Source organism: Melitaea cinxia, chromosome 10, assembly GCF_905220565.1.
Source record: "Melitaea cinxia chromosome 10, ilMelCinx1.1, whole genome shotgun sequence".
NCBI lineage: Eukaryota > Metazoa > Arthropoda > Insecta > Lepidoptera > Nymphalidae > Melitaea > Melitaea cinxia.
In genome coordinates, this window is record NC_059403.1 from 11,725,296 (window position 1) to 11,753,266 (window position 27,971).

Genomic DNA, 27,971 nt, shown 5'->3' on the forward strand with positions numbered 1-27,971 from the left:
TTGGTTAATTTTACTTTTAATTTTTTTCGAAGTGAAACTTTTTTAGGCGCTTGAGGATGATTTTTTTTACAGATGAAACGTAATAATAATAATATTAGCGTCTTCTTATTATTCTTTTATAATTGTACTCCCTTAGGAATTAAATATTAGTCACGAAGATGTGCAGTTTTTTCGATCAACAGAGGCACCTCCTCCGGGGCTCCGGCCCACTGGATTGCAGAAAACCGAGATTTCTGGCGTGAGCTCGGGGAGGCCTATGTCCAGCAGTGGACTATAAATAGGCTGAACTGACTGACTGGTAATATAAAAAAAAACAAACCTTGGTTATAATCAAGAGTTTTCTTCTTAAGATTTGGGTTACAGATTATAAAGTTCGATAAAATATGTTAAGTCATTTTACTTTATAAGTCGTTTTACCTTTGTAAGCCATTGGCCATTGAATAAGATATAAATCTAAATATCCCAGTCCAAGATCCTTTGAACATAATTATATTAGGAGTTTTCTACATTAAATCAGGATGATGATAAGTCTTCTACAGCTTTGATGTTATAAATAGGTCCTCTCTGAAAATTGCTGATCGATCTGTTCAAGATTTCCACTTAAGTATCTACTAATGTTTATAAATCAGAATATACAAACTGCTACTTAAGAGGAAAGGGTACCGAAGAGACTTTTCAAAAATAGGTATTTGAATAAAATGTTTCTGTCGCGCTGCATGCCGCTACCGCGCCCCGCGCCATCTTCGCCCCGTTTTTTCTATGTGTGACTGTCGTGTTGTTAGTGTGCGTGCGCCGGCTATTCAGCTATTAATTGTTGACGATATTTTAGTATTCGCATCTTTCGTTTGTGATTGACTACGAGTACATATAGCGCATAGTGCTATTTTTCTGAATTTGGCTTGTTTTATTGAATTTGTTCTGCATCGTATTGCTGTGACTCGGCTTACTATTATTGAATTTCGTAAACTACTTATTATTTATGTTTTATTATTTTGAATTGGATACTCTTTGTGACTTGATACATGTCTATATTTTTGTGGGTAATTATCGAAATACTTAGGTACTTTATTTATGAATTAGGTATGTAATTACATGGTTGAGGTGTGTGTAAGAATGGGTAATGAAATACATACATAATTATAGTGTATACATGTAGTACATATTATAAGTGTAAGTATAGTATATATATGTAATGTAGTACATACACAGTATAAAATGTTTGCCTTAGTACCTATATAATTTGTAATGTCTCATGTTTGTCGCAGTTATTAATACATGGGTATAGGTTATATATATTAATTAACATATAATTGCGGCGATATAATGGTTAAAAATAATATTATAATTAAAGAAAAAAAAAACAAGAAAAGCCGCCTGCGTGAAGAACAACTATTAGAAAGTCAATTGAAAAAGCTGGAACAAGATAAAAATTCAATAATTACACAAAGATAGCTAAATAAATCACACCAATTTCAAACATTATGTACTGTACACTTACAAAAATCATGAAGGCGACTTTTTCAATTATTATTTTATTTATGTTTTTTTAGTTAGGCAAATTACGTAATCGATTGAATTTTTTTAAAGAGTGGTTGATTAACATGACATAACAATACACTTTATTGAACACCAACAGAAAATAATAATACGTATCAGATTGATTTTTAACCGACTTCCAAAAAAGGAGGAGGTTCTTAATTCGACTGTATTTTTCTTTTTTTTGTATATATGTTACTTCAGAACTTTTGACTGGGTGGACCGAGTTCGACTTGTACGCAAAGGAAAAAAAGCCGACTTCAATTACATCGACATGTAATACAACAAAGGTAGACGAAAATATAGTCAAGTAAATACGCGTTATTAAAGATTACTCAAAAATTTGTTATCAGATCTCGATGAAATTTAAATATGACTACACGATAAACATCAGCTTTCGAATAAATTAAAAATCATCAAAATCGGTACACCTAGTAAAAAGTTATGCGGTATAATACAACGTAGGTCGACGAAAATAGTCAAGTAAAAACGTATTATTTATATTACTCGAAAAGTTGTTGTTAGATCTCAAATAAACTCAAGTGAGACCAAATGACACACACCACCTTTCGATTAAAAAAAAATTTGTAGAAATCGGTCCACTCAGTCAAAAGTTCTGAAGTAACATACATAAAAAATACAGTTAAATTGAGAGCTTCCTCCTTTTTTGGAAGTGGGTTAAAAATAGAGACCGGTTTTACACGTCTATAGAATTCCTAAGTCGACAAGCTTGAACAGTGAAAGATTTAGTATAAACGAAAGAGGAGTGAGAGGGAAATTCAAGAAGTAAGCTTTCCTCAGAACGAAAACTGCGTTCATTGGAATCACCAAGAAACTTAAATCGTCGTTTTAGATAAGCAGGTACAACAGGGTTAAAAAGAATAGAGTAAAGTAAGTTGAGAATATACGTATTCCCGAAGTAGGGAATTGGGTGCCACTCAGGGCGTAACTACTGCCGTATCAGCCGTATCAATGATACGGGGCCCCCTATTTACAGGGCCCCTAAGGTGTGTAAGCAAAAATTAGTAAAATGCTATCCACAATGTCACTTAATCTTGTGCTTCCTGGAAAAAAGAATAAAAAAAGTGTCATACATACCTATAGAGTTTTAACTTCAGAAATGACTGAAGTCTGAAAAGCAGTCCCCTTTTATCCGAGTCAAGCGGGCGCCCAATTGTTGATAACATTCTGTATCGTTTATTTCGGGATTCAGTCAATCATTATGAACAATGAATTAATCTTTTTTATATAAGAATGGGGCACACAAGCAGACGAAGCCATCTGATTTATAACGGCTACCGTCGCCCATGGCCTTTAGAGAAAAGATGTAGACACTAGACGCTTTAAAACCCCCAAATTTTAGCAAGGTCATTCCACACTTTGAATGTACGCGGAAACATTGCGCACGAAGCTCGCACATTGGTTGCAAACCACTGGTGGATACAATTAGCACCACTAGACTTCTTGACATCGAAATAATGCAATAACACGACAAACGACACTGCTCATAGTGCACATTACGCATCGCGTGTTCGCACCGTGGAATGCTCGGTGGTGCTTTTCCCTCATCGTCAAGAGTTGAATTCGATGCAAAAAGAGTGCAAAGAATTTCGCTTACTTTTTCGCATAATATGCCAGAGAGCCTTCAGGTTCGCGCAATGATGGAAGTGTAGACTAAAAAAAGTTACCTTCGACAGCTTTTGTAAGAAACAAAAGGCATGGGTTCCATTTGGAAAGCCCAATAGTCTCTCGCCAATTCTGCTGTGTTTGAACTTTGCCCTAGCGATTTACTACCTGTAAGACCTGGAGGCAGCGTTGAATCTCTTCTTCAGGTTATGCGCCTGTGAATCCCCCATATAGATGCGGAAGATTCATAGGAATTCACTAATAGTATTGGCCTCACAGGCTGAAGCGAACGATCCCCCGCATCTATTGCTGCAGGTCAACGTTAATAACTCTCCAGCTTGGAACTACAAGCTCTTGAAATTAGCTTAAAATCCGAAATTCAAAACATTCATTCCATTAAAGAACTCATGGAATTATTACTGATAAAATTCAATAGCCTTGCATCCAATTTTCCGGAGGTACTTGATGAACTTGATGTTTTTCAAAACTAAAACTGATAAAAAATTACCTAAGGATTTCGATGGAACAGGAGCAGCTACAGCAGACTACACTCACTATTGTCTATTCTAGGAGGAAGTTATAACTTATAATCAATAAATATTTATTTTAATTCAATGCAAGCATTTTTTGTGAGAAATCTTTACTCATCATTTGCCTGCCCCCCCACTAATTTTGATACAGGGTCCCAAGGTTCCCGGGGTTCCAAGGAATGCTACGCTAGTGGGGCCTCTTGAGTTTTTTACGCAATTCAGAAATATGATTCTATTTGCGAAGTCCAAATACGAATCGCATAGGTACATAGATTCGACCAAATTTAATAATCTGCTCCTCAGTAATGTCAAGAAAACTACTAAGAAATTTTTTACCGATGAAAAAAAAAACAGAGGAGGTTCTAAAGTCGCTACGTACCTATATTTATTTATGTTTGACCATGCATAGCTTTTTACAAAGTATTCCGAAATTGATAAAAAAATATATTGGAAAGAGTAAACCCCGAAGTTGTTTTTCGCCTAGGAGGCGAGGAAGAAGCGCGGCTCGCAGCTTGCTTGGCATAGGCATGGGAAAGAGCAGTCCTCATTTTTTAAACTTTCTTATTGTATTTTTTATTAGTATTACGGTAATAATAATCATAATATACTTTTTTGAAATCCTTGTATTGAGCCCTTTTGATACCAAAAACAAACAACACAGCTATTTACCATAATTATCATTGTTATTTGTTAGCGAAACCCTTCGTTAGCCCAGGTTTGCACAGTGTTACAATAAAAACCGCATATACAAATACGGTTTTATTGTAGTTATGAAAAGAGAAATTATTTAATTTCTGTTAATACGAATTTTAGAAAATATCGACTAAAAATAACATCACTAGTGTATCGATATAATTGTCGACTATGAGGCATCACTTCGCTGGCGTATATACGTATTGCTTTGACCCTTCCCTCCCCCAGACCTATCCCCCAAAAAGCAAGAAAGGGACAACTGCAGCTCAGACCGTTTTAGGTATATAATTTTTGACCAAAACAGTGTTTCGTAGTCGACTGTTTTCTCCTCAAAACATGGCAATTTTTTAAAAAAAATTTTTTTAGAAAATAAAAGAAGACTTCGGCTATGCCCCTATGTTTTTATTTTTTTGAAAATATGCATATATTTTTTTTAATGAGTGTCTGAAAATGTACAAAAAATTATGCAATATTTCGAGTTTTTGAAGTCTCCTAATTCCTATGATAATAAGAATATGAAAAAAATCAAAACATAGGGGCATGGTCATGGCAGCAAAGAGTTCTATGTCACAAAAATATTTGATCTAGTGTCATTATCCAGGGAGAAAACAGTCGACTACGTTTGTATGGAGAAAGACCCGGTACCCTTTCCTCTTAAAAGTTACAAGTGTACTTAACTGAAAATACGAGTATGTCAAAATAGCTAATTTATTATTGGTATTTCTTAGACGTTTAAAATATAGGTTAGAGAACATTATCTCAGTTTTTATGAATTTAATGTAAAAATACTGTTGAATTATCATCCGTAAATTACCTACCTTTTCACATTACGACTTGATATTTTTCTTGAATTGCTTTATCAAATTCTTTTTCATTCCCATAAAGATGAGCGCAATAAATATGTAGGTATCCAATATCAATGATATCGCAGGCTGCTCGATATACCTACTCTCCAGGTTTCGGATTTGGAATTAAAAAAGTGTGTGTAACTTATGTAACTTTTTCTTCGTTAAGTAGCTAACTTAAGGGTATCGGTTTTTTGTGACGGTGTGCGCGCGCATCGTAAAAATTTACTCTCATCATTTTTCCGTAACGCGCCAAATGAAGTATAACTTCAAAAAATAAAAAATAAGGAATATAGGTACTAATATATATATTTATATGCTGTGTGGCTACGGCATTAAAGAATATAGCCATCCCTTTTCTTCCCGTGAGTGTCGTAAGAAGCGGCTAAGGTATAACACAGTTTCACTACGACTTGGAACTTAAAAAGCCGACCGATGGCGGGATAACCATCCAACTGCTGGCTTTGAAATACACAGGTCGAAGACGGGCAGCAGCGTCTTCGGTGCGACAAAGCCAGCCCTGCGGTCACCAACCCGCCTGCCCAGCCTGGTGACTATGGGCAACACACATGGGTTCACGCCATTTTAGGCACAATTCTGGTAAAATACTTATACACATTTATTTTTAAACAAAACGGGCAGTAGCTTATTTAAACCGTTGCCAAGTTTTCTTTAATGTCATTCAGATTTACATCAGAAACATTTTGTTAATATAAAAAACATACTCAATAAACTTTGAGAAACAATAACTTGAATAACGTTAGAAATCGTAACGAGCAGCATGATAAAATACCGAGGAAGGTATTTAACGTCTTGTTGGTGATTCGTTTGGGTCCCGAGGCTTTTTCCGCGTGTATTCAAGGATGGATTCTACTTCTTCCATCGACGACGGTGGAAGCATTTCGTCGGATAGCGGTGAAGCCGCCTTGCGTTTGACGTCCAGGTACACCATGAAAGGTGTCCAGGACCGCAAGGCTAACTGCCCAGGTTATCGAGGGCTGGCGGAAGATTCGGTCTAATGATTGGCGTCATAGAGGCGATGGTTTCGCTCCGGTTGTAGTCAGTTGGGTATGAATCATAGACTGAACTGACTGACTTGGTAAATGAAGCCAAAGCTGCTTCATTTACCGAGTCAGTTGTAGGTATTTCGTTAAGATGAACCGAGTCTAGGGACGCGCCGTTAGCGCAACGGTCACAGCCATGGATTGTGCCTGTTGCGCTGGCGGTTGCGGGTTTGATCCCCGGACATGACAACATTTGTATTGGCCATACAGGTGTTTGCCGTGGTCTGGGTGTTTGTGCAGTTCTTGTGCCTCTCCCCACCGTGCCTCAGAGAGCAAGTTAAGCATTCAGTCCCGGTTGCTATCCGCCAACCGCAACCTATACCCAGTAGTGGGATATTACAGGCTGAAGCGAGTCTAGGGAGCTTAGCTCCGAGTCGAGCTTTTTCCAGTCTATCACTGTCTTAACGGGTTGGTGAAGATTAACTGGTTTGGGTGGGTGGGCGATGGTTTGACGTCTGTCTGATAGTTTCCCGATAGAGCGCAACTGGATTGTTACGCCCTTTACGATAGCTATGTATCGAGCATATTGATTACCGCCCCGAGTCTGGGTGTTATAGTTATTTGTGTTATTTATTAGTAGTCGACTGTTACTTAAAACACAAGCGTTTATCTCAAAAACACACTGCCGCGTGATTGTGTTAAAGATATTTATTTATTTATTGAAGTTTGCTTTTGACGAAACAATATAAGATCCGAAGTGAAAAATGTGGGGAGTGAAATCGTGTGAAATAATTGACACCAACGCTGTGTCGCTGATACAAACTATAAGTGCGCAAAATTTCATACTTCTCCGTTCGCGCATTTTCATAAAAAGGGGTAGAAAGTGTTTGCTTAACGTATTAATATAGAGATTAATTCGTTGAATGCCCTTATACATTATGTATCCGCCGAGTGAACGTGATTTTGTAAAGGAGAAAATATGTGTTGATGAAATCCATAAATAATAAATTTCATTTGGAACCTATTTATAAAATCAGTTGCCTGTCAGGGCAGACACACAAACGTTTTTGAATATTATTGCCTGTCCACGTGGCTATCTACCTTGTAATATTAGCTGAGTATACCAATTCTAGCCATTAATAATTGTTTGCTCGCAAACGAAAAAAAAAACGAGTTCGATTACATCGACAACTAATACAACGATGACTCAAATAGTAGTTATTAGATTAGATCAAATTTAGATGGAACCACATTACAAGTATCAACTTTCAATTAAAACAAGTATCATCAAAATCGGTAGGTACTCCCAGTGAAAGCTTATGCAGTATAATATTATACAACGTAGGTCGACCAAAAGTAGTCAAGTAAATACGCATTATTAGACATAACTCGAAAAGTACTCGTCAGAACCCTATTAAATTTAACAAAAACACATGACACGCACCACCTTTCGATTAAAAAAGTCTTCGAAATTAGCCCACCCAGCCAAAAGTTCAAAGGTTAAGGTTAAAATACATTTAAAAAATAGAATCGAATTGAGAACCTCCTCCTTTTTTGGCAATCGCTTAAAAATAATATACATAAAAGTGCTTCAGTTGCATGGGTGAAAACTTACATTACTGAGCTACTGATAAAAGATAGAGTTTCTAATAGACAAATGAAAACGATAGTATGTTTTTTTTTACCATCTAAGTGTATGCATTTTTTCCAAATTTACATTGACACAATTATGATGTACGGTACGGTTCGGACAGAGAATTCTGTACTGCATACTTTTTTTTAACACTAGTCTTAGTCTCATTTTCAAAGAATACCTTATTAATACCTATACCAATACATAACTGAATACTGTATTATTATCTATCAATAATAATTACCACTGTTCAAGACCTATTGTGTACCGTTTTGATAAATAGACCGGATTACATATTTTTAAATTTAAAAAATATAGTTTTATGATGGAATATACATGTTTAAATCCATTTTCAATAAGAGTTAAAGAAATTAAAAAGTGAATTGCAAAATTCAGCTAAACAACTTCATGGTAAAGAATAAGGGGAGAGAAAAACCATTGGTTTACCAGGATGGAATGACTTTATCAAGAAAAATTATATAGGCCAATGAGATTCATGTTTAAATAAATTGCTTGTACTCAAAAATTAGTCTAATCTTTAAAAATTGAATTATTTTCCTAGTCAGTAAGCTACAATTACCTTAAACTAATAAAACAATGCAATGGTGCAGAGTTGTAGCAAAATTAATAAAAACACTTTTGCTATATTCAAAATATCTTAATACAATTCATACAAAAGGGTAGTTAATTCACTTATAGTTTGGCCTTTCTATTAATTAACACAAAGACGTTTCATTTAACATTTTACTTTATTATTTACAATAAATTAAACTAAACAATACATTACTTAACATAATTATATGGTGTTTTTTTTACATTATTTTGTCTGCTGAGCCTTCTGATAACAACTCCTGTTCGGCTGCTGCCTTTGCTGCTTGCATCTGAGGTCTAACATATTTAAAGTATTTGTATACGTGGTCGCCTAAGATAACAGATCCATATAAAGTAAGCGCCACACAACATAGCACACCACCTTTATGTAATTTGTCGTATATAACATTTCGAGCGTATTTTTTCATTTTTGCTGTAATAAATATTATTGCATTAGTGTGTTTTTAACCATTCTATAAACATAATAAAAGGTACATGTACAAATAACAATATTATTACAATGTGTATAAAAAAATCGTTTGTTATAACGTAAGAATCCTAATTACCGGATTAATTTTAGTAAATTACTATATTTTTTGGAAAATGAAGTATAACCTAAAACTTTGAGTTAACGAATTGTCAAATAAGATCGATTTTGACAAATGACAATGACAAAACGTTTTAAAATATTATACAAAGGTCCAATGGTAGGTATCCAATATGTTTAAAAACACAAATTTTGCCCTACGAATGAAAAAAATGTAAACATTTAAGAGTAAAAGTAAGTAATAATGACAAAAATATATTTTCGTCTATCATATCATATCGATGTAACAACCGATGTATCGATGATACCTACTTTAAGGAATAATAATTCCATGAACGAAATACATATGACAGGTGCAAACGTAAAAGTTTTTGTTTTGGTCTAATTTTTGAGGTTACATTATAGAACTTTGTATGTGTAATAGAAATAGATTTCTGCATAAGATTAACCATATCAATCAAATAATCAATTAACGCTTAACTATGCTAAACAAGTCTGTTATTTCAATTGTAAAGAAAACAAGAAACGTTTTTCAATTCGGTTGTTTTTCATCTAAAGTTCCTTCAATACCTATTAAAACCTTAGAAAAGAAAGAAACAGAACGAACAAAACTTGATACGAACACGATATCGATATTAGAAAGGCTTTCTTTAGTAAAATGTGATACACATGAAGGTGTTAAGGTTTTAGAAGATTCTATCGCATTTGCAAATAAAATTCTTCATATAAAGACTGATAACGTTGAACCACTGTACACTGTTTTAGAAAATCAGTAAGTGTAATTATGTAAAACAGTGCATTAAATTTTAAAAAAAGGTTTTTACTACAGATGACATTACTTACACAAAAACATTTTGTTTTTTCAGAAATTTAACATTAAGAGAAGATAAAATAACCCAAGGTAACTGCCAAGCAGATATACTAAAAAATGCAGTTTTAAAAGAAGAAGAATATTTTGTTGCACCACCAGGCAACATACCTTTACATGAAGTACAAATTGAATCAGACAAACAGACAACGCAAGTCAAGAATGAAAGCTGAATTTCAAAAACTTCTATCATTACGATTTTTTTTTAAAAAAGCTCAAATATCTAAAAATAAATTAACTGTAGATTTAGAACAACCTAGTAAAATACTTGTTCAAAATATTCATCACAGTTGGCTTAAATCGATTCATAGTAAAACTGTTAATTTTCCCATATATTTAGACAAAAACTTTGCACAGAAATATGCTAAAACTTACTATGGTTTCATTAACCAAAATACTTGTAATATAAATAATATATTATATGAAGAAAAGGGTGATGAATATAATGTAGAAAATAATGTAAAACTTGATTTTAACCTCGTGGTTCCAAAGGCTGATATTATGCAATATTTTATACAATGGCAGAGGTATAGGAAATACTGGTGGAGTTCAGTAAGTATGAATTTAATGTCACTCTCTTTGTAGCAACTTTTCTTAAAAGAGGATGTATCTTCTTTTTAGGAGTAGAAGTACTTTGACTGCTTTCTAAGTGAGGGAAGTGTATTTTACACTGTACATTAATTTTTTTTTTCTATTACATAAACAACATCCACGGGATCTTAGTTGATCGTGTCATTTTTACTACATAAAATATTTGTTACTATATGGCATGCATTTGTTTTTTTCAATTGTTTAACTTCAGACCAGAATAGTACAATAATTTTAAAACATTTAAGTTGAATAAATAAATCATTTGATGTTGTGTTTACTTATTTGCTTTATTTGTTATGGAAATGTTTCTTTAATATATTCTATAGCATTATAGCTTAATTTTATTAATTTCTTTTAGGTGACAACCACACCCAGTCTCTTCTCCATAAATGATATGAAGCATGATCTTGGAAGATCACATGTAAATATTACAGCAAATTTTAAATGGGGTCCGCAAGTTGTAGAGACTATTAGTATTGATACCCATGGTTCGGAAAAATTACATGAAAATGTAAGTTATAAAACTTAATTATTCACTGTACATGTAAATATTTAGTGTATGTATTTTTTAAATTGTTTATTTAGTCATTTTAAAACTAAGTTGGCAAACAAGTGTAAGGCTCACCTGAGGGTAAGTGATTACGCCTACAACACCAGAAGCATACTGACCCAATCCCCCTTACCTTACCATAGGAACACAACACTGGTTGAAAGTAGTTTTTATTTAGCTGTGTCCTTCTGTAAGTTCTCGAACTAAATCTGGGATAGTGTAGTAAATAAATACCTCAGTACTAACCTGTAAACTACAGTTGGGCCACTCCAGAATTTGAGCAGGATATTTCTTGCTATGCTCTACCTCACTTGATATTCAATGCATTGTAAGAGAAAAAAATTTGTGTCAGTTATGTTTATTTTTATTTACTGTGTTAATCTATTTACTGCATCAATCTAGACAATGAGATTAATAGGCATCCAATTTATGTTCATACTAGCTGTGCCCGCGGCTTCGCCCGCGTAGAAATCAGTGTGTCACAAAGTTTTCCCGGCAAACTTCCAGTGAAACTATTATCGAAATCGGCTTAGCCGTTCCGTAAACCTTTCTCTCCAAGCTCTCTCTCCATTGGTGAAATCGCATGAAAATCCGTTCAGTAGATTTTGAAGGAATCTTTCACATATACTTTTGGGGACTTTGTTTTATAATACACTAACTGTCTCCTGCGACTACGTCCGCGTGGTTATGAAGATATGCATTACTATTAAGATGTTTAACGCATATTATTTTTTTATTTCAGTCACTTGAAATGCTTATCAAACTGAGTAACTTTTTAAAAGGCACAATTTAGTATAATTTAATAGTTATTTTTATAAAACCTCTCTATACACCACATTTTTAGTTTTATTTTCAGGCTGTATATGTTTCATACAAACTATCAACCCTAATTAAACCCTCTTAGCGGTGGAATATCGCAAAATCCGTTCTTAGCGGACGTCAACTAACTATAATCTACCTCCCTGCCTCATCTTTGTCCATCCTGGATGGATGGACCATCCAGCGGTTATTATGTTCTCGTGATGAGTGAGTCAGTGACCTTTCTCTTTTATATATATAGATTACGATGCATTATTTGGACACCTTCTCGCTATCTATAGAGCATACATTTTAAATTTCTTTTACTCCTTAAACATAGGACTTTCATACAAACTTCCAACCCCCGTTTTACCCCCTTAGGGGTCGAGTTTCATAAAATCCGTTCTTAGCGGATCTCTACGCCCTATAAGGAGCCTTCCTGCCAAATTTCAAGTTTGTAGGTGTTATAGTTTCGGAGATTTCGTGATCAGTGAGTCAACGTACCATCCCCCGTTTCAACCCCAAAAAGGGGTTGATTTCTAAAGATAAATTATTTGGACGCCTTCTTATCATCTATAGAGCATACATTTTAATTTTCAGGTCTCTTACTTCAAAAATATAGGACTTTCATACAAACTTCCAACCCCCGTTTTACCCCCTTAGGGGTCGAGTTTCGTAAAATTCGTTCTTAGCGGATGTTAACGCCCTATAAGAAGCTTTTCTGCCAAATTTCAAGTTTGTAGGTGTTATAGTTTCGGAGATTTCGTGATAAGTGAGTCAACATACCATCCCCCGTTTCAACCCCAAAAAGGGGTTGATTTCTAAAGATACATTATTTGGACACTTTCTCACCATCTATAGAGCATACATTTTAATTTTCAGGTCTCTCACTTCAAAAATATAGGACTTTCATACAAACTTCCAACCCCCGTTTTACCCCCTTAGGGGTCGAGTTTCGTAAAATCCGTTCTTAGCGGATGTCTGCGTCCTATAAGAAGCCTACCTGCCAAATTTCAAGTTTGTAGGTATTATAGTTTCGGAGATTTCGTGATCAGTGAGTCAACCTACCATCCCCGTTTTAACCCCAAAATAGGGGTTGATTTCTAAAGGTACATTATTTGGACGCCTTCTCATCATCTATAGAGCATACATTTTAAATTTCATCTCTCTTACTTCAAAAACATAGGACTTTCATACAAATTTCCAACCGCCCGTTTTACCCCCTTAGGGGTCGAGTTTCGTAAAATCCGTTCTTAACGGATGTCTACGCCTTATAAAGAGCCTTTCTGCCAAATTTCAAGTTTGTAGGTGTTATAGTTTCAGAGATTTCGTGATCAGTGAGTCAACCTACCATCCCCCATTTCAACCCCAAAAAGGGGTTGATTTCTAAAGATACATTATTTGGACGCCTTTTCATCATCTATAGAGCATACATTTTAAATTTCAGGTCTCTTACTTCAAAAACATAGGACTTTTATACAAACTTCCAACCCCCGTTTTACCCCCTTAGGGGTCGAGTTTCGTAAAATCCGTTCTTAGCGGATGTCTACGTCCTATAAGGAGCCTACCTGCCAAATTTCAAGTTTGTAGGTGTTATAGTTTCGGAGATTTCGTGATGAGTGAGTGACCTTTCGCTTTTATATATATTATTATAGATTATAGATATAGATTATGTGTAATTTTTTTAGATAAATGATAACACTTCTTGTCTCACATGTACAATGGGATTAGAAACAGCTTTTGTGACTTTGCTATTAGACGGCCTGTCAAATGCAACCAAAGAAGAATACTTAAGACTTCACAACAAAATGGCGCCATACAAAATTTCATTTGCATTGGATAGCGAAGGTATGTAGAGAAAATGCTTATTATTTTATTACCATAGATATTTTTTTATACCACTAGAGGGGCAAACAAGTTCAGGGTCTGCCTGCAAACCTGCAGTACCAGAAGCATGGCAAGTGCATTACTGACCCTTACCAGAAGCCGTGACTATCTTACTAATAACACAAAGACAACACTAATTGAGAGCAGTATTATTTGGCTGTGATATAATTATAAGGTTCTCCTTTGTCGGCCTGCTCTACATCACTAGCAGTCTCAGATTACAAATCAAAAGATTTAAACTTAATAATGCCAAAATATTTTCTCTCTCATATTTCAGAACCCAAAGTATTAAGTACATTGAAGGATTTGGCTAAACTGCTTTTCTATAAATTAAAATCTAAGGATATATCAGCTTGGCTTCCAGACTTTACACTTCCAATACAATCACAGGTAATATTGTACATTATTTAATGATTTTATAAAAATTATAATTACCTTAACAATTTATATTCTACATCATATGCTACTTTATCAAAATATCTGTGATCGATGATACACTTTAACTCTATGCAAAGGAATGCAAAACTCTTCAATAAAAATTTGAATAACTACAATTTTTGAACATCTTTTACTTTTACAGGTTAAAGAAAATCTACATTTAGGCGTAACATATACAGCAATATTAAACGAAAATACACTTTCTAATGGAATATTTCATTTACTAAACAGCAGTACTATGCTAAGAGTGAGTTTTAAAATAACTTTTACTAATTAAAAAACACGTTATACTTTATAGCAGTGGAATGGTGACAGTAAATGTCAAGATCGGTGTAATCTCTAAGGATAGTGGTGACAAATACAACTATCTGACCGAAGCGAAACTCAAACCCACGACTGCCCGCTTGACTACTTGCACTCGCATCACTACACAGTAACGGAACTACAGTCACTAAAACTTAAAGTAGATGTAAAAATATTAAATTTAAAAAATAACAAATTAATAAATATATTTTTAAAATTACATTTAACGTATTCCATTGTGTTTATTGAAAGCCCACACGGTTACTGTATCCAGACAAGTTTCGTAAACCATTGCTAGCCAGTGTCTTGACATTCATCCTTTTTATAAATTAAATTACATTTTAGGGCTCTTGTTAGTATGATTTAGTAATTTCGTTAATTTTTTTTTGTAGTCGATTAAAAATTTAATCAAACTAAAAATTTGATAGCTAATCACCATACAACTTAACTCTAATTAAATTGTTATTACAACGGAACACGTGATTGGATTTGAGATGCAATTAGTGACGCTTATCAAAGCAATTCAACTGAACTCCTATGTATAAAATTATTTTGATAGAAATTAGATAATATGTGTGTTGTGTTCAATTTTTTTTTTTAAACTAATTTAAAATCACAAATAGTGGTGACAAATTCTTATTTAGGTTAGTAGATACAACATTTAACAGAAACGTTATTAGACTTTTAGTAACTACTAATTGCCATTAGAGAAAATATTCGCTCATAATTTCAAACGCTTAGTTGTTATTACTATAGGTGCAAATCGATGAACATTATTTCTATTATTGTCACTACAATCAACATTCTTCAAATTACCACTGAGACTTCTGTGGATCGTATCATTTCTTACACCTACGCATCCAGTACAGCTGAAAAACACCTAATAAGCCTATTACGGTGTATTATAAAATAGCGATCCATCATAGCCTGGCCTCGCCTGAATTGCAGTATTTGATGATCTAAGCGACAACGAGGCGTGCGGCGCGTGGGGTTATCGCTTTTTTTTTTCATTCGGTTATAACTCCTAGATATTCTTTAAAATACATAGTGTAAAGAAATGTCATAATGAAAATTCTTAGAAAAAGTAACCCATTTTAATGGAACCGCTAAGTAGATTTTGAGATTATGATATAAATAAATAAATGATTCATACTCAACGGCCCCCAATAGGATTATCTCCTGTGTCGGGGGTCCGGTAACACACAATACACAAACGCCCAGACCACGACAAACATCTCTATGTCCTGTACAAATGTTTGCCATGTGCAGGAATCGAACCCGCAACCACCAACGCAACGTCCATAAACCTGTGCTGTGACCGTTGCGCCAACGCGTGTCAATATATATAAGCAAACGAATTATGTGGTCATCGACTGACATGTATAACATTGTTAACGAACCACTTAAACTGTGTATGTAGGTTTACGGTACGCGAGCCAATATTATCTAAATTAGAACTGCTCTGACATAGTGAGGACAAGTCTGACCCTTAAATACATTTTTATTAGTATTGTCAAAGACAGATAACGAAATAGAACAGTAATAGATAACTTTCGACATTTTGTTTTTAAATAAATATAAAACATTAGTTAATTTTACGTTTCGTTGAATCTACTTAATGACTGCTATTTATTTATACCTATTTTAAAAAAACCAAGAAAAAATATGTTTAACTAAAATTTTCCTTTTTTTTTTTTCAGGAACAAGTACACGTTGCAGATTTCGACGGCTACGCAGCTTTATTGTGTAAAAAATAAAATATATCACTTTTCATACAATAAAAGTTTATATTAAGTAAAATGTCCATATTATTATTCATAATAAAATGTATATTATAGTAATGAAAACTTACAATCAATCTTAGAAACCGTTAAATAGTCACAATAAAAACAACTATTCAATTTCACTTAATAAATTTTAATTCTTATTGCAAGAAATTACATTAGAATCTTAATCTTAAAGAAAATTTTAATTTCTGATCTAAGTTACATTAATATGTGTATATTCAAAGTAATAAATGTTTAATTTATTTAAAGTATTATTTTATTCCTTTTGTAGTTACATTGTTTTACAAATTTGTAAAAATACATGCTATTATTACATGGAAGTTTCGTTTCCTATTATTATTTACGATATTGCGTTTGAAATTTGATAACAAGATTCAACTAAAAAATAAACTGTTACGATTTCAATTTCGTAGTCAAAGAACAAAAAAATAGTATTAGAATTATCAATAACTAAAATGATATATAATTATTTAACTTGCAATCGATTTTATCAGATTTTCAGTAATGCCTAAAATTTGTACAGAATAGAGAATGGTAGAAATAAAAATTGATTTTTAACAGACCTTTAACAATGTGTGATTGTTGTGTTTATTGAATAAATCAATACAAATGGTAAAAATAATTATTATTTTTAAATAGGAATTATTTTAAAACTGCTTTTTAACACATACAAAATAGTAAATTCCCTTTAAGACTTACAGGGTGACATGCAGACTTATTATTATAAAGTCTGAATTATACACAACCCTCAAATTTATTGGTTTTCTTGTTGATGAGTCTACTGTTACGAATACTAAACCACTAATATTTAGAAAATCATTGAATAGGTGATTATAGGAACAATTAAATTATTTCAATTATTAAACAATTAGATCAAAAGAATCTATTAGTTAATATTAAAGATTGTTAAAATAAAATTAGCGTCCCATTTTATTATGTCATATTAACCGTAACAGTTGAGGTACTTAACATATTCACTACACACCATAATTGCAAATGTTTTTTTTAATCATTAGATATTGTGTCTTAATGAAAGTTGTGCAAAATTTGTTCTCTATGTGTATAATTATGTTTTAATAAATAAAGACAATTTCGTTTACTGTAAAGAAATATATTATATACCTTAAAACTTATTTAACCGTCACAAACACACATGAATGCTCACAATATTGTTAAAAATGGCATGTCCACAAATCGTTGTGGGCATTCCAGAGATAAATTAAGTCAATATCAAGTAATACTAACCGGTTTTAGTACAAATTTTAGTTAAACATGCTTTTAATTATGTAAATGATAAAATAACTATTAGACAACTTTTTGGTTTGAAAATTATGTTTTTATAACAAAGAATTTGATAATTAAATAGAAGTTACGCAGATCATAACATTTTTTAAGGGTGTAATTGTCAGTGAATTATATTAATATTGGATATAGAGAATAGTTGGCATGATGTCCTAAATTGTTATGTTTTCACAGCTGTAAAACGTCACTTGTATAACTACATCTTAGGTAATATTATTGACTTATATAAAATAACTCTGCTAACTTGTGTCACTTCATATTGCATCCATACTTTGTAGCTATTAAGCTGGCAACTGTAGCTTCTTTCCTTTCAGAACTGTAAGCAAATATAAAAAGTTATGTTTGTTTCAATTCTACATCATGCATATATATATACATATATTTAATCGTGAATTCCATGGAATTTTGAAATTCGTGAAATCCATGTAATTGGTATGTCATTTCAATTGATTAATAAGACAATTTATACAATGCAATAATAGTAGCAATTTATTTGTGTATATGAGATATTATTCTTGCTCATTAAACTTCAATTCAAAAAATTCAAAAAATGATCAATGCATTGAATTTCATCTCAAAAACAATAAACAAATTTCGTATAGAAGAATTGCTTATAATAGATAAATTCTGATTGTACTGATGTACATAACTTTTTTATAATTCAAATCTATGCAATTGAACAATAAAAATAAAACACTGAGCAATTTGTACTCACATAAATTATGATATACTACAATAGCATCATTCTCTATGTTTTTAATGTAAGTTATCACCTTAAGAGATCAACAAGTATTACATCTTTTTTTTTTTTGTAAAAACTTGAATATGTGCAAAGGACAATAATTTAAACAAATAAATAAACAGTCAAAGAATAAGTAACATACCTTTAGTAATGTAGAGATAGAAGAAATCACAATAAAGCACAGTCTGCACCACACCGGCTGCAATAGCTATAACTTCATAATGATCCTCTACAATGTAGCGGTATATCTGTAAAAACAATCAAGATATGATACACTTATCATATAACAATGATAAAACAATAACACAACAAGCTTTTATAATTACACAATAAAGATTAACATTAATTACATGTTTAATTTTTTTTAGTTATATCCATAGGCTCTAAGTTGCCAGTGCCTTTTTTGTACATCATGCAAGTGTTTTTTTTTTGTTTATCTACCAATATGCAGACCAAAAGTCTTAAAACTGCCTAGAAGTTTTTATAACTTACCCAGTTTAAAAGATAGAGTCCTCGGTAGGAACCAAGTGCAAATAAGTAATGAGATGTAATACTTTCAGCCTCTCCAGTTTTAGAAACCAAAAACAGCTGCGGTAGGATCGCAACAGACTCCAAATAGATAGAAAATGTCCATAAGACCTGTAAATTCATTTATTGTTTGTTAGATAAAATCTTGAATATTTACACATTAAAGAAATAGATTAAAAAAAAGGGTCAATGCATACATTCAAACAGTTCTGGCTGACAAATATAGTATGAATATATAAAATAAATTTAACGATAAACAAAGTTCATCATTCGTCTGCTGATAATTTGTATGCTTATAAGATAATCTAGAGTAATGAAACATACTAACCTCCAATACAGTGAATTCACGATTAATGAGTAGCGCAAGTATCAAAGAGGGAATCAGGAGGAATTCAATCCTAAACGTGTCATGATTGTGGTCGTAGGTAGCTTTGAATTTGACATACATCAAATAAACTGTAGCATACGACGCTGCGATGAATACAATTTTCATAATAGTGTTATATGGCGACACGAATGTTGTAAGTAAGTCTAAATACCGCGTTGTGTATACTATCGAAAATAGTATTTGCGATTTTCCTGATATTCCTGAAAATAATAAGATAAATATTAAAACATTTACACTATACACTCCCCTTGTACTTAAAATAAACGTAACATGCCGGTCGTCATAATCACCTGCACATGATCTGGTTTTCCATATTTTGAGTAATAATATAATTATAGCTAGAAGATGGGACAAATCCGCTAGTAAACGAAATATATTCATGATTTGTTATTTTGCAGAGAAGCCTTAATTAGACGCCGCGTAAACTAACTTAACTATCTTCTCATTCAAGCAAAAATGACGTGGCTGTCTGACAAAGTATCGGGTGTTTACAGTTAACAATAATGTATTTTTGAATACTTGTACCAGAAAAACGAATTATTTCATTTCGACGCTGCTGAGTTGCTGTCAGCCACGGCTCTCAGCTGATTATGACAATGACATTTATCTTAAAAATATGAAATTAGTGAATTAAAAACCGAAATAAGTTTATACTTTAGAATTATTTAAATATAATGAATGTATTGTGAATAGAACGGTTAAAAGCCGTAAATAATAAAACGAATGATGGTCAGAACTATCAACAGAATAATTCTTTGGAATTCCTATGCTTCTAGATTTAAAATTTATAAAAGGTATAAAATTTATATGGTTAGGTTAACTTAGAAAATAAAATAATAGTAATTCTCAACTTTTTGGGAATGTAGTTAAAATTTTATCTTATTTATTTCAGTTTTATTAAAAGATTTTATAGTTCTGAAAGTGGTTCTAAAACAATTGATGTGACTAAGATTAGAAATTTTAGTATAGTTGCACATGTCGATCATGGCAAAAGTACGTTAGCTGATCGTTTACTTGAACTCACTGGTGTTATTAAGCCGGGGAATGAAAACAGCCAGGTTCTAGACCAGTTGCCTGTAAGTCCTATACATTGTTGAAACCTACTTAAGTGTTGTTAGTGTATATACATGTTGTTAATATTAATTAAATGTTGTCTAAAAAGTATCTTTTAACTTTATATTTATTTATTTATTTATTATTATTATTATTTATAATGTTTTAATTTAAGCAATTAAACAATTTTCATGAAATAAACAACTTCAGTAGCTATGTGATATAAAAGTACAAAAATTGTAATAAACTATTGTCTATAAATATTTATAATTACCTTTATTTTATAAAATATATAGTACTAAATATATTATTATCATGAAAATGTCTTTCAGGTGGAGAGAGAAAGAGGTATTACAGTGAAAGCTGTAACAGCATCTCTCAATTACACATTTGATAATGAAGAATATCTTCTAAACCTTATAGATACCCCAGGTCATGTTGACTTTTCTAATGAGGTAATAATTAACTCTTAAATGTTCTTTTAATATCAAAATCCAAATCGAAAATTTATTTATTCATCTAAACTTCAAAAGCGCATTAGAATTGTTATTTTACAAAGTATATTAGGTATTAAAGTAAAAGCAATATTGGTAGACATGTCCTAACATGATCAAATCAAACTTCATTCTTAAAACTCAAATGTATTTATCAAAGTATAAGACTTATTTTTTTTTTTACTATTAGAGCAACATTCAGAAATAAATATTTTCATATGAAATATTTTATTACCAACATATTTTAAATTAAAAATTACGGTAGACTATATTAGTTTAATATGTTTGCTACAGCCTTTAATATCCCACTGCTGGGTCTCTTTCCCCATGTAGGAGAAGGATCAGAGCTTAATCCACCACGCTGCTCCAATGCGGGTTGGTGGATATATATACTATGAGTAACGATCGCTATCAGGTATACATGATAGCAACCGCAACTGAATGCTTAACTTGCTCTCCAAGTCACGGTGGGGAGATACAAGTACATATGTATATATTTGTTGTTGTTGTATAAAATATATTGAGAACAACATTGAATGCTATATACATAATAACATGTATAATAATATGTTTAATATTATTATCTATCTTGTATGTCTCGTATCACATATTAATGTTTTGATATACAGATAATTCTCCTTTTGCCTTAGACCTTACTTCCTTTGGGGTTCAGAAAAGAAGAGGTCTCAAGTCAAGCAGTTTAAGTACTTGTTAACTTAATTGACCAGTTTTTTTTATTAGATATGTCGTTGCAAATGCTCTCGAGGCTGTACAATTTTAGAGCTGCATTGCGATAAGGCAATCTTAAGATAATCGACTATTTTCTTAAAATTATCTTTTTCTATTGGGAACCCTAGTTTGATCGTAGCAAAGTTGTTCAGTAAAGTTAAGCATGGATCTGCAAATTTTTTCGCCATAGATGCAATTGGATCCTCCCTCCTGCAATTTTCCATGACTGTTTCCATATTGGCTTCGGAATATTGACAAACTTGACCCTTTACTGGTGTCATTTTGCTCAAATAGTCTTCTTTTAGTACGGCTAATGCAAAACAAGCGAAACTCAAACATAATCTTAATATTAATAATGCTAATCAGAATTTTCTTTAAAATAAGCTAAAAAATTCAATTTGATATAACTCTAATAGAAGACACACACGTCATCTTTTATAGGTTTAATTAGTTATTCATTACTGATACTAATAGTTAACACCACTTAAAATTATATAAAAACAGACCAAAACCACAAGAAAATGGTCTTGTCCATTAATAATTTCTATATAATATTTATAATTCCGCAATGCTTGAAGACAAAAGTTTTCGAGCAATGCGTCCTGCCTGTGTTAACATACGGAGCCGAGACGTGGACACTGACCAAGGGACTGGTCCACAAGTTTAAAGTCGCTCAACGTGCAATGGAACGGGCTATGCTTGGGGTCTCTCTCAAAGACAGGATTAGAAATGAGACTATCCGCGAGAGAACGAAGGTAACCGACATAGCCCACAGCATTAGCAAGTTGAAGTGGCAGTGGGCTGGTCATCTGTGTCGCAGGACCGATGGCCGTTGGAGTAGACGGGTCCTAGAGTGGAGACCGCGTCTTGGCAAACGCAGTGTGGGACGTCCTCCGGCCCGTTGGACCGACGATCTACGTAAGATTGCCGGTGTAGGCTGGATGAGGATTGCGGAAGACCGGGATGTGTGGCGCGAACTTGGGGAGGCCTATGTCCAGCAGTGGACTGCGATAGGCTGAAGTGATATATTATTTATAATATTCAAACCATACCAACAAAACAGTATCAATAATCATTAATATGATAGAAAAAAATTTTAATCCACATTTTTGTTAATATTTTAAAAAATATGAAAATTAAAACGAAAGACTTTCATTGGAATAATCAATTTTTTAGGTCGTCCGAAGTGTCAAAGCATGTCAAGGTGTGATATTATTAGTAGATGCAAATGAAGGTGTTCAAGCTCAAACAGTTGCTGTTCACTCACTAGCCAAAAGAAATAATTTAATCATTATACCAACTCTTAATAAAGTGGATTTGCCTCGAGCAGACCCAGAGAATGTCAAATCACAACTCAAATCACTTTTTAATATTGATCCTGACTCTGTCATGAGTATATCAGCTAAGAAAGGATGGGGAGTTAAAGAATTGTTACAGGCAGTAATCACGAGAATACCACCACCTCCTGTAGATTGCCATGAACATTTCAAAGCGAATATAATAGATACGTGGCATGACAAATATAGAGGTGTAATGTGTTTGGCGTATATTGAGTCAGGAACTGTGCAAGTTGGTCAGACTGTGAAGTGGAGATCTGATTTAAAGCAGCATACGTTAAAATATTTAGCACTTTTGCGACCAAATGAAGAACCTATTGATAAAGCCGTAGCAGGTCAAGTTGTAATGGTGGGTGAGTAATATTAGTTAACTACAAATATGTATATATTTTTTTAAGTAATTCAACCTGAAATTAAAACTTTTTAAAATTTTCTCCAGTGATGTTTTTTTACATTGTTTTTATAGGTTGCGGCCCAAAAGGCGGAGGATGTGTCGGAGACCAACTGCTTTCCTTAGAATCAGCAGAAAACATTAAAGTAGCAACAGCTCCAACTGTAAAACATATGGTTTACGCTGGAATATTTCCCGCTGATCAATCTCAACATTCACAGCTTAGTGATGCTATAAGGAAACTTTCTCTTAATGATTCTGCAGTTAGTGTCAATATAGACTCCAGGTAAAATCATGACACTTAATTTAGAAACTTCATAATCATTTTTTTTCCATTGTGAAGAATTTAGTGTGTGTATAATTTTTACAGTCCAGCCTTAGGTCAAGGTTGGAGAGTCGGTTTCTTGGGTCTGTTACACCTGGATGTATTCACACAGCGTCTTCTACAGGAACATAAAGCTGAAGCTATATTGACAGCCCCATCTGTACCATACAAAATTAAGTATGTATATTATTATAAGAATTACAATTATTGTATTTTTTAGTAAAAATAACTAGTAACTTTAGTAAAAGTACTAAAAGTAAAGTAAAAAATATTTTTTTAGTGTTTCTTACAATTCATTTAAGTTTTTAACATATTTTATGTTCTGGAGTGTAGTCCAGATACACGTGTCTGTGCCACACGCTCACGCACGCGAATGCGAAAGCACACGCGCTGAATCACATACACATGCACGCGCACGAGCACACACACACGCACGCGTACGAGCACACACACGCACGCGTGAGAGCACACACACACGCAGGCGCACACACACAAGCAGGCGCACACACGCACACACAAACACACGCGCACGCAAGCGCGCACTAAAGCACGCACGCAGGCACGCACGCACGCACGCACGCAGGCACGCACGCACACACGCAGGCACGCACGCTTCGTCTCTTTCCAATGGTTGATGCATTATTTATATAAGTACTGTATGTTAGTCATAGCCATAGAACAGAATATGATAATATGTACGATTTTATTTTTGTGTTACCCACACATTAGGAATTCTAAACATTTTTGAATATCATATCAAAAATTGACCGCTCCAGCGGGATTCGAACCCGCGTCTACGACTGACCGTGTCGGTGCCGACATTTTGATATGATATTCAAAAATGTTTAGAATATGATAACTTTTAGTATCCAAATTACTGCAAAATTTAAATAATAATAATAATAATTCTTATATATTTTTTTCAGGATTAAAGGGTCTAAACTTATAAAACAGTACAAAGGAGATGAAATCCTAATCACAAATCCTTTACAGTTACCTGATTCAAATAATATAGTTGAGTACTATGAGCCATTAGTGATAGGTAGGTGAATTTTAAGAGTTCAAGTTACCTACGTACTTTAATTATTATCAATTAGAATATTCTTTTCATTTTAGTGCCTAAATTTTAAAAATCCACACTTTAAATAATATAACTAATTGAGTTTGAGATAAAGAAAATTTTGTTTTCTCTTTTTATTTTTGTTTATTGAAGGATTACACACAAATATATTTTATTACTATTAATTAACGAACATTAAATGCTATGAATAATTAATTTATTTCGTATCTTAATACTTGAAAATCTTTCACAAATAGTATTAAAGATAAAGTAGCTAAGATTTTAGTAATTAGTCTTTTTCGTATTGTTTTATTCCTTTTTAAAGGTACAATAATAACACCAGTAGAATACATTGGAGCAGTTACAGCCCTATGTGTTGATCGGCGAGGCACACCACTGCCCTCTAGCGCGGTTGACGAAAAAATGACAATGATGCAATTTATTCTACCTTTATCAGAAGTTGTTGTTGATTTCCACGATACCTTAAAAAGTTTGACGTCTGGGTTCGCCAGTTTTGACTACCAAGATTACGGTTTCCATCCAAGTTCATTAGTTAGGGTGAGTATCTATATATATATGTAAATACTTGTATTGTGTGTTTTAGGTCGTTGGTTGTTATTCTTTCGCGTGAAATATATAAAAAAAAAGGATCTTGGTATGTAGATTAGCTGGAAATCAAATATTTTTAAATTACATTAAAGAGAGTAAACTCCAAATATCTTGTTAAGTTTTTTTTTTCTTTTTCCTTTTTAGCTGTTATAAACTCTTTCTGAAGCTATATTAGCTAGTTCTTACTTTCTTCAATATTGTTTGATATTTTTTCAGATGGATGTACATTTAAATGGAGTTGTGGTAGATGAGTTAACAACCATAGTACACGTTAGCCGTTTAGAATATAATGCTAAAAAGTTAACTGCAAAATTAAAAGAAATGATACCGCGTCAAATGGTTCAGGTAAATATTAGTATATTTTTAATTAGCCTCTTAAGGTCCACAATTTAAATGTGTTACTAGAAGTTGTTATCTGACAACTTAAGGATTATAGTATATGTATATCGCCCACGGCAAATTATCCTTAGAAATAAGTAAAAAATTACCAAAAAAGTACCTATATAGTTTTAAGTGTGGACAAAGTTCGATAAAAAAGCGGATAATTTTTATCGTATGCGTATATCGTATATCGTATACATGCGGTCACTATTCCAAAAAAGGTTAATATTTATTGTAATCAAGTGTCGACATCAGTCCTAAAGGAATGCCAAAATGAAAGCAAAATAGTTTTATAAATCACTCACTCACTCACTTCGGCCTATCGCAGTCCACTGCTAGACAGGCCTCCACAAGTTCGCGCCAAAAATGGCGTGAACTCGTGTGTTGCCCATAGTCACCACGCTGGGCACGCGGGTTAGTGACCGCAGGGCTGGCTTTGTCGCACCGAAGACGCTGCTGCCCGACTTCGGCCTATGTATTCCAAAGCCAGCAGTTGGATGGTTATTCCGCCATCGGTCGGCTTTATAAGTTCCCAGGTGGTAGTGGAACTGAGTTATACCTTAGTCGCCTCATACGACACCCACGGAAAGAGAGGGTGGCTATATTCTTTGTTGCCGTAGCCACACAGCTTAATCGATTTATATAACGTTTTAAATAATAAAATTAAAAATAACAATTAAAAAAAAATTCTCGAACACCAAATAACTAGATTGATTTGTTGTAATAATGTAATGACTATTTATTAAAGTATAGATATACATACCTACATATATTTATTTTTGACAATATTAAATAACATTTGTATTATATACAAATTACAATATTGACTTTTTCCTGTTTAGATTGCAATTCAAGCCGTTGTATCTGGTAAAGTCTACTCTCGTGAAACAATTAAAGCATATAGAAAAGATGTAACTGCTAAACTGGTACGTAAATACATTGTATTTTTTGTTCTAATAATAATGTATTCAATAAATTTCAATGGAATCGCAATACATATCGACGCTTGAAAGGCAATAATTACCAAGCGACATTTTGGGCGATATTGACACTATTTCTTGAAATATTGAGGAAATTAATAATCCTTAAATATCAGCTTACAAAGGTTTAAAACTGCATTTAAAATCCGTTAGAATCGAGTAACAATGACTAATAGGCGATTTTTGATGATTTAAAAAAAAAAAAAAAAAACTGAAATGCTCTAGTGTAAAGTTGCCAACATGTCGCTTAGTAATTATTGCCTTTCAAGCGTCGATATAATGTAGTCATTTTTGTAGCGAGTATTTATTAAAATGGAGGGTGATGGTAAGTAGGCGTAAGAAAGCCGCAAAAATCAATAAACGATGGCCCAACCTAAAATCTGTTTATGAATTAATTGTCATTTCGAACTAAATCCATCGTTTCGTACCTTGCTAAAAGTTGGGATTGCCCCACGGACTGTCCCCTCTGTCCATAGATCAGTGTGACCATAAATGAATTTCAAGATTATTACAATTATCAATTTTGCTTATTTCTACTTACTATACAGTATGTAATCTTTCAGTACGGTGGTGATATTACACGCAGAAAAAAGTTATTAAAACAACAAGCTGAAGGAAAAAAGAAGATGAGAAGTATTGCTAACATAAAAATACCGAGAAACACATTCATAGATGTATTAAAACGTTAACCTAATTTTAAACGAATAAAGATTAGTTGATTATTTTTAATACTATGTTACTAGTATATAAACTGTTTTTTTTTCTCAAAGTACCTAATCTAAAAATGTTACGAATCGTCTTGCCAGAAGACTCGACGAATTCCAACCACTGGAGCAGGCTGGGTTTCGAAATGGCTACAGTACCGTAGACTACATGCATACTGCTCGGCAGATTATACAAAAGACAGAAAAATAATCAGACGCTGTGTATGGCATTTGTGGACTATGAGAAAGTCTTCGACTTTCAAAGAGGGCGGTTCTGGATTCATTTCATATCGACTGGCGATATATCGAGGTACTAAGATGTATGTGCGATGCGTCGACGATGATCGTTCATATCCAAGACCAGAGAACAAGACGAATTTTCCTCCGGCGTGGGGTAAGACAGGGAGATGTAATATCACCGAAACTGTTTACCACTACGCTGGAGGATGTCTTAAAGACCTTCGATTGGGCGGAACGAGGCGTCAACGTCAACGGCGAATGCATCTCTCGCCTTCGTTTCACCGACGATATCGTCATCTTTGCGGAGACATTGGATGAACAAACGATTTTAAATAGTTTAGTTTGGGCCCTCGTTTATATTTTGGCCCAGGGCCTTTGGTTACCTACGCTACGCCACTGAGCTAATCTGAGAACAATTTACTTTTAGCAATTTTAAAAGTAGTTTTGTTGTAAGTATTTTTGTTGTTTTAAATATTATTTT

General features: G+C 33.2%; 3 protein-coding genes across 3 annotated transcripts; 2 read left to right on the forward strand and 1 right to left on the reverse strand.

Annotated features, from left to right (window-relative positions):
- Window positions 1–9,922: 9,922 nt before the first annotated feature.
- LOC123657400 (DNA polymerase subunit gamma-2, mitochondrial) lies at window positions 9,923–16,240 on the forward strand. Its single transcript, XM_045592950.1, has 6 exons — window positions 9,923–10,425; window positions 10,823–10,975; window positions 13,501–13,660; window positions 13,977–14,089; window positions 14,280–14,384; window positions 16,141–16,240. Exons 1-6 carry the CDS (start codon window positions 9,991–9,993, stop codon window positions 16,195–16,197), a joined length of 1,023 nt encoding a protein of 340 aa, XP_045448906.1. The 5' UTR covers window positions 9,923–9,990; the 3' UTR covers window positions 16,198–16,240.
- A 96-nt stretch (window positions 16,241–16,336) lies between these two features.
- Window positions 16,337–19,648, reverse strand: LOC123657402 (ER lumen protein-retaining receptor). Its single transcript, XM_045592951.1, has 5 exons — window positions 19,478–19,648; window positions 19,128–19,387; window positions 18,764–18,910; window positions 18,414–18,519; window positions 16,337–17,845 (listed from the first exon to the last, which is right to left on the reverse strand). The coding sequence occupies exons 1-5, from the start codon at window positions 19,566–19,568 to the stop codon at window positions 17,811–17,813; spliced, it is 639 nt and encodes a 212-aa protein (XP_045448907.1). The 5' UTR covers window positions 19,569–19,648; the 3' UTR covers window positions 16,337–17,810.
- Window positions 19,649–19,815: 167 nt separating this feature from the next.
- On the forward strand, window positions 19,816–27,928 carry LOC123656974 (translation factor GUF1 homolog, mitochondrial). Its single transcript, XM_045592582.1, has 11 exons — window positions 19,816–19,981; window positions 20,080–20,263; window positions 20,573–20,695; window positions 22,640–23,153; window positions 23,267–23,477; window positions 23,562–23,693; window positions 24,443–24,558; window positions 24,902–25,134; window positions 25,402–25,530; window positions 26,409–26,492; window positions 27,110–27,928. Exons 1-11 carry the CDS (start codon window positions 19,911–19,913, stop codon window positions 27,233–27,235), a joined length of 1,923 nt encoding a protein of 640 aa, XP_045448538.1. The 5' UTR covers window positions 19,816–19,910; the 3' UTR covers window positions 27,236–27,928.
- Window positions 27,929–27,971: the final 43 nt, after the last annotated feature.

Bases quoted from the DNA above. Each gene is read 5' to 3' on its own strand.
- LOC123656974 (XM_045592582.1), top strand. From the start codon at position 19,911: ATGATGGTCAGAACTATCAACAGAATAATTCTTTGGAATTCCTATGCT. The intron at 20,696-22,639 runs GTAATAATTAAC...TCAATTTTTTAG, and splicing joins ATGTTGACTTTTCTAATGAG to GTCGTCCGAAGTGTCAAAGC. The intron at 26,493-27,109 runs GTACGTAAATAC...GTAATCTTTCAG, and splicing joins AAGATGTAACTGCTAAACTG to TACGGTGGTGATATTACACG.
- LOC123657402 (XM_045592951.1), bottom strand. From the start codon at position 19,568: ATGAATATATTTCGTTTACTAGCGGATTTGTCCCATCTTCTAGCTATA. The intron at 19,388-19,477 runs GTGATTATGACG...TATTATTTTCAG, and splicing joins GAAAACCAGATCATGTGCAG to GAATATCAGGAAAATCGCAA. The intron at 18,911-19,127 runs GTTAGTATGTTT...ATGAATTTACAG, and splicing joins GTGAATTCACTGTATTGGAG to GTCTTATGGACATTTTCTAT.
- LOC123657400 (XM_045592950.1), top strand. From the start codon at position 9,991: ATGAAGTACAAATTGAATCAGACAAACAGACAACGCAAGTCAAGAATG. The intron at 10,976-13,500 runs GTAAGTTATAAA...TAATTTTTTTAG, and splicing joins CGGAAAAATTACATGAAAAT to ATAAATGATAACACTTCTTG. The intron at 14,385-16,140 runs GTGAGTTTTAAA...TTTTTTTTTCAG, and splicing joins ACAGCAGTACTATGCTAAGA to GAACAAGTACACGTTGCAGA.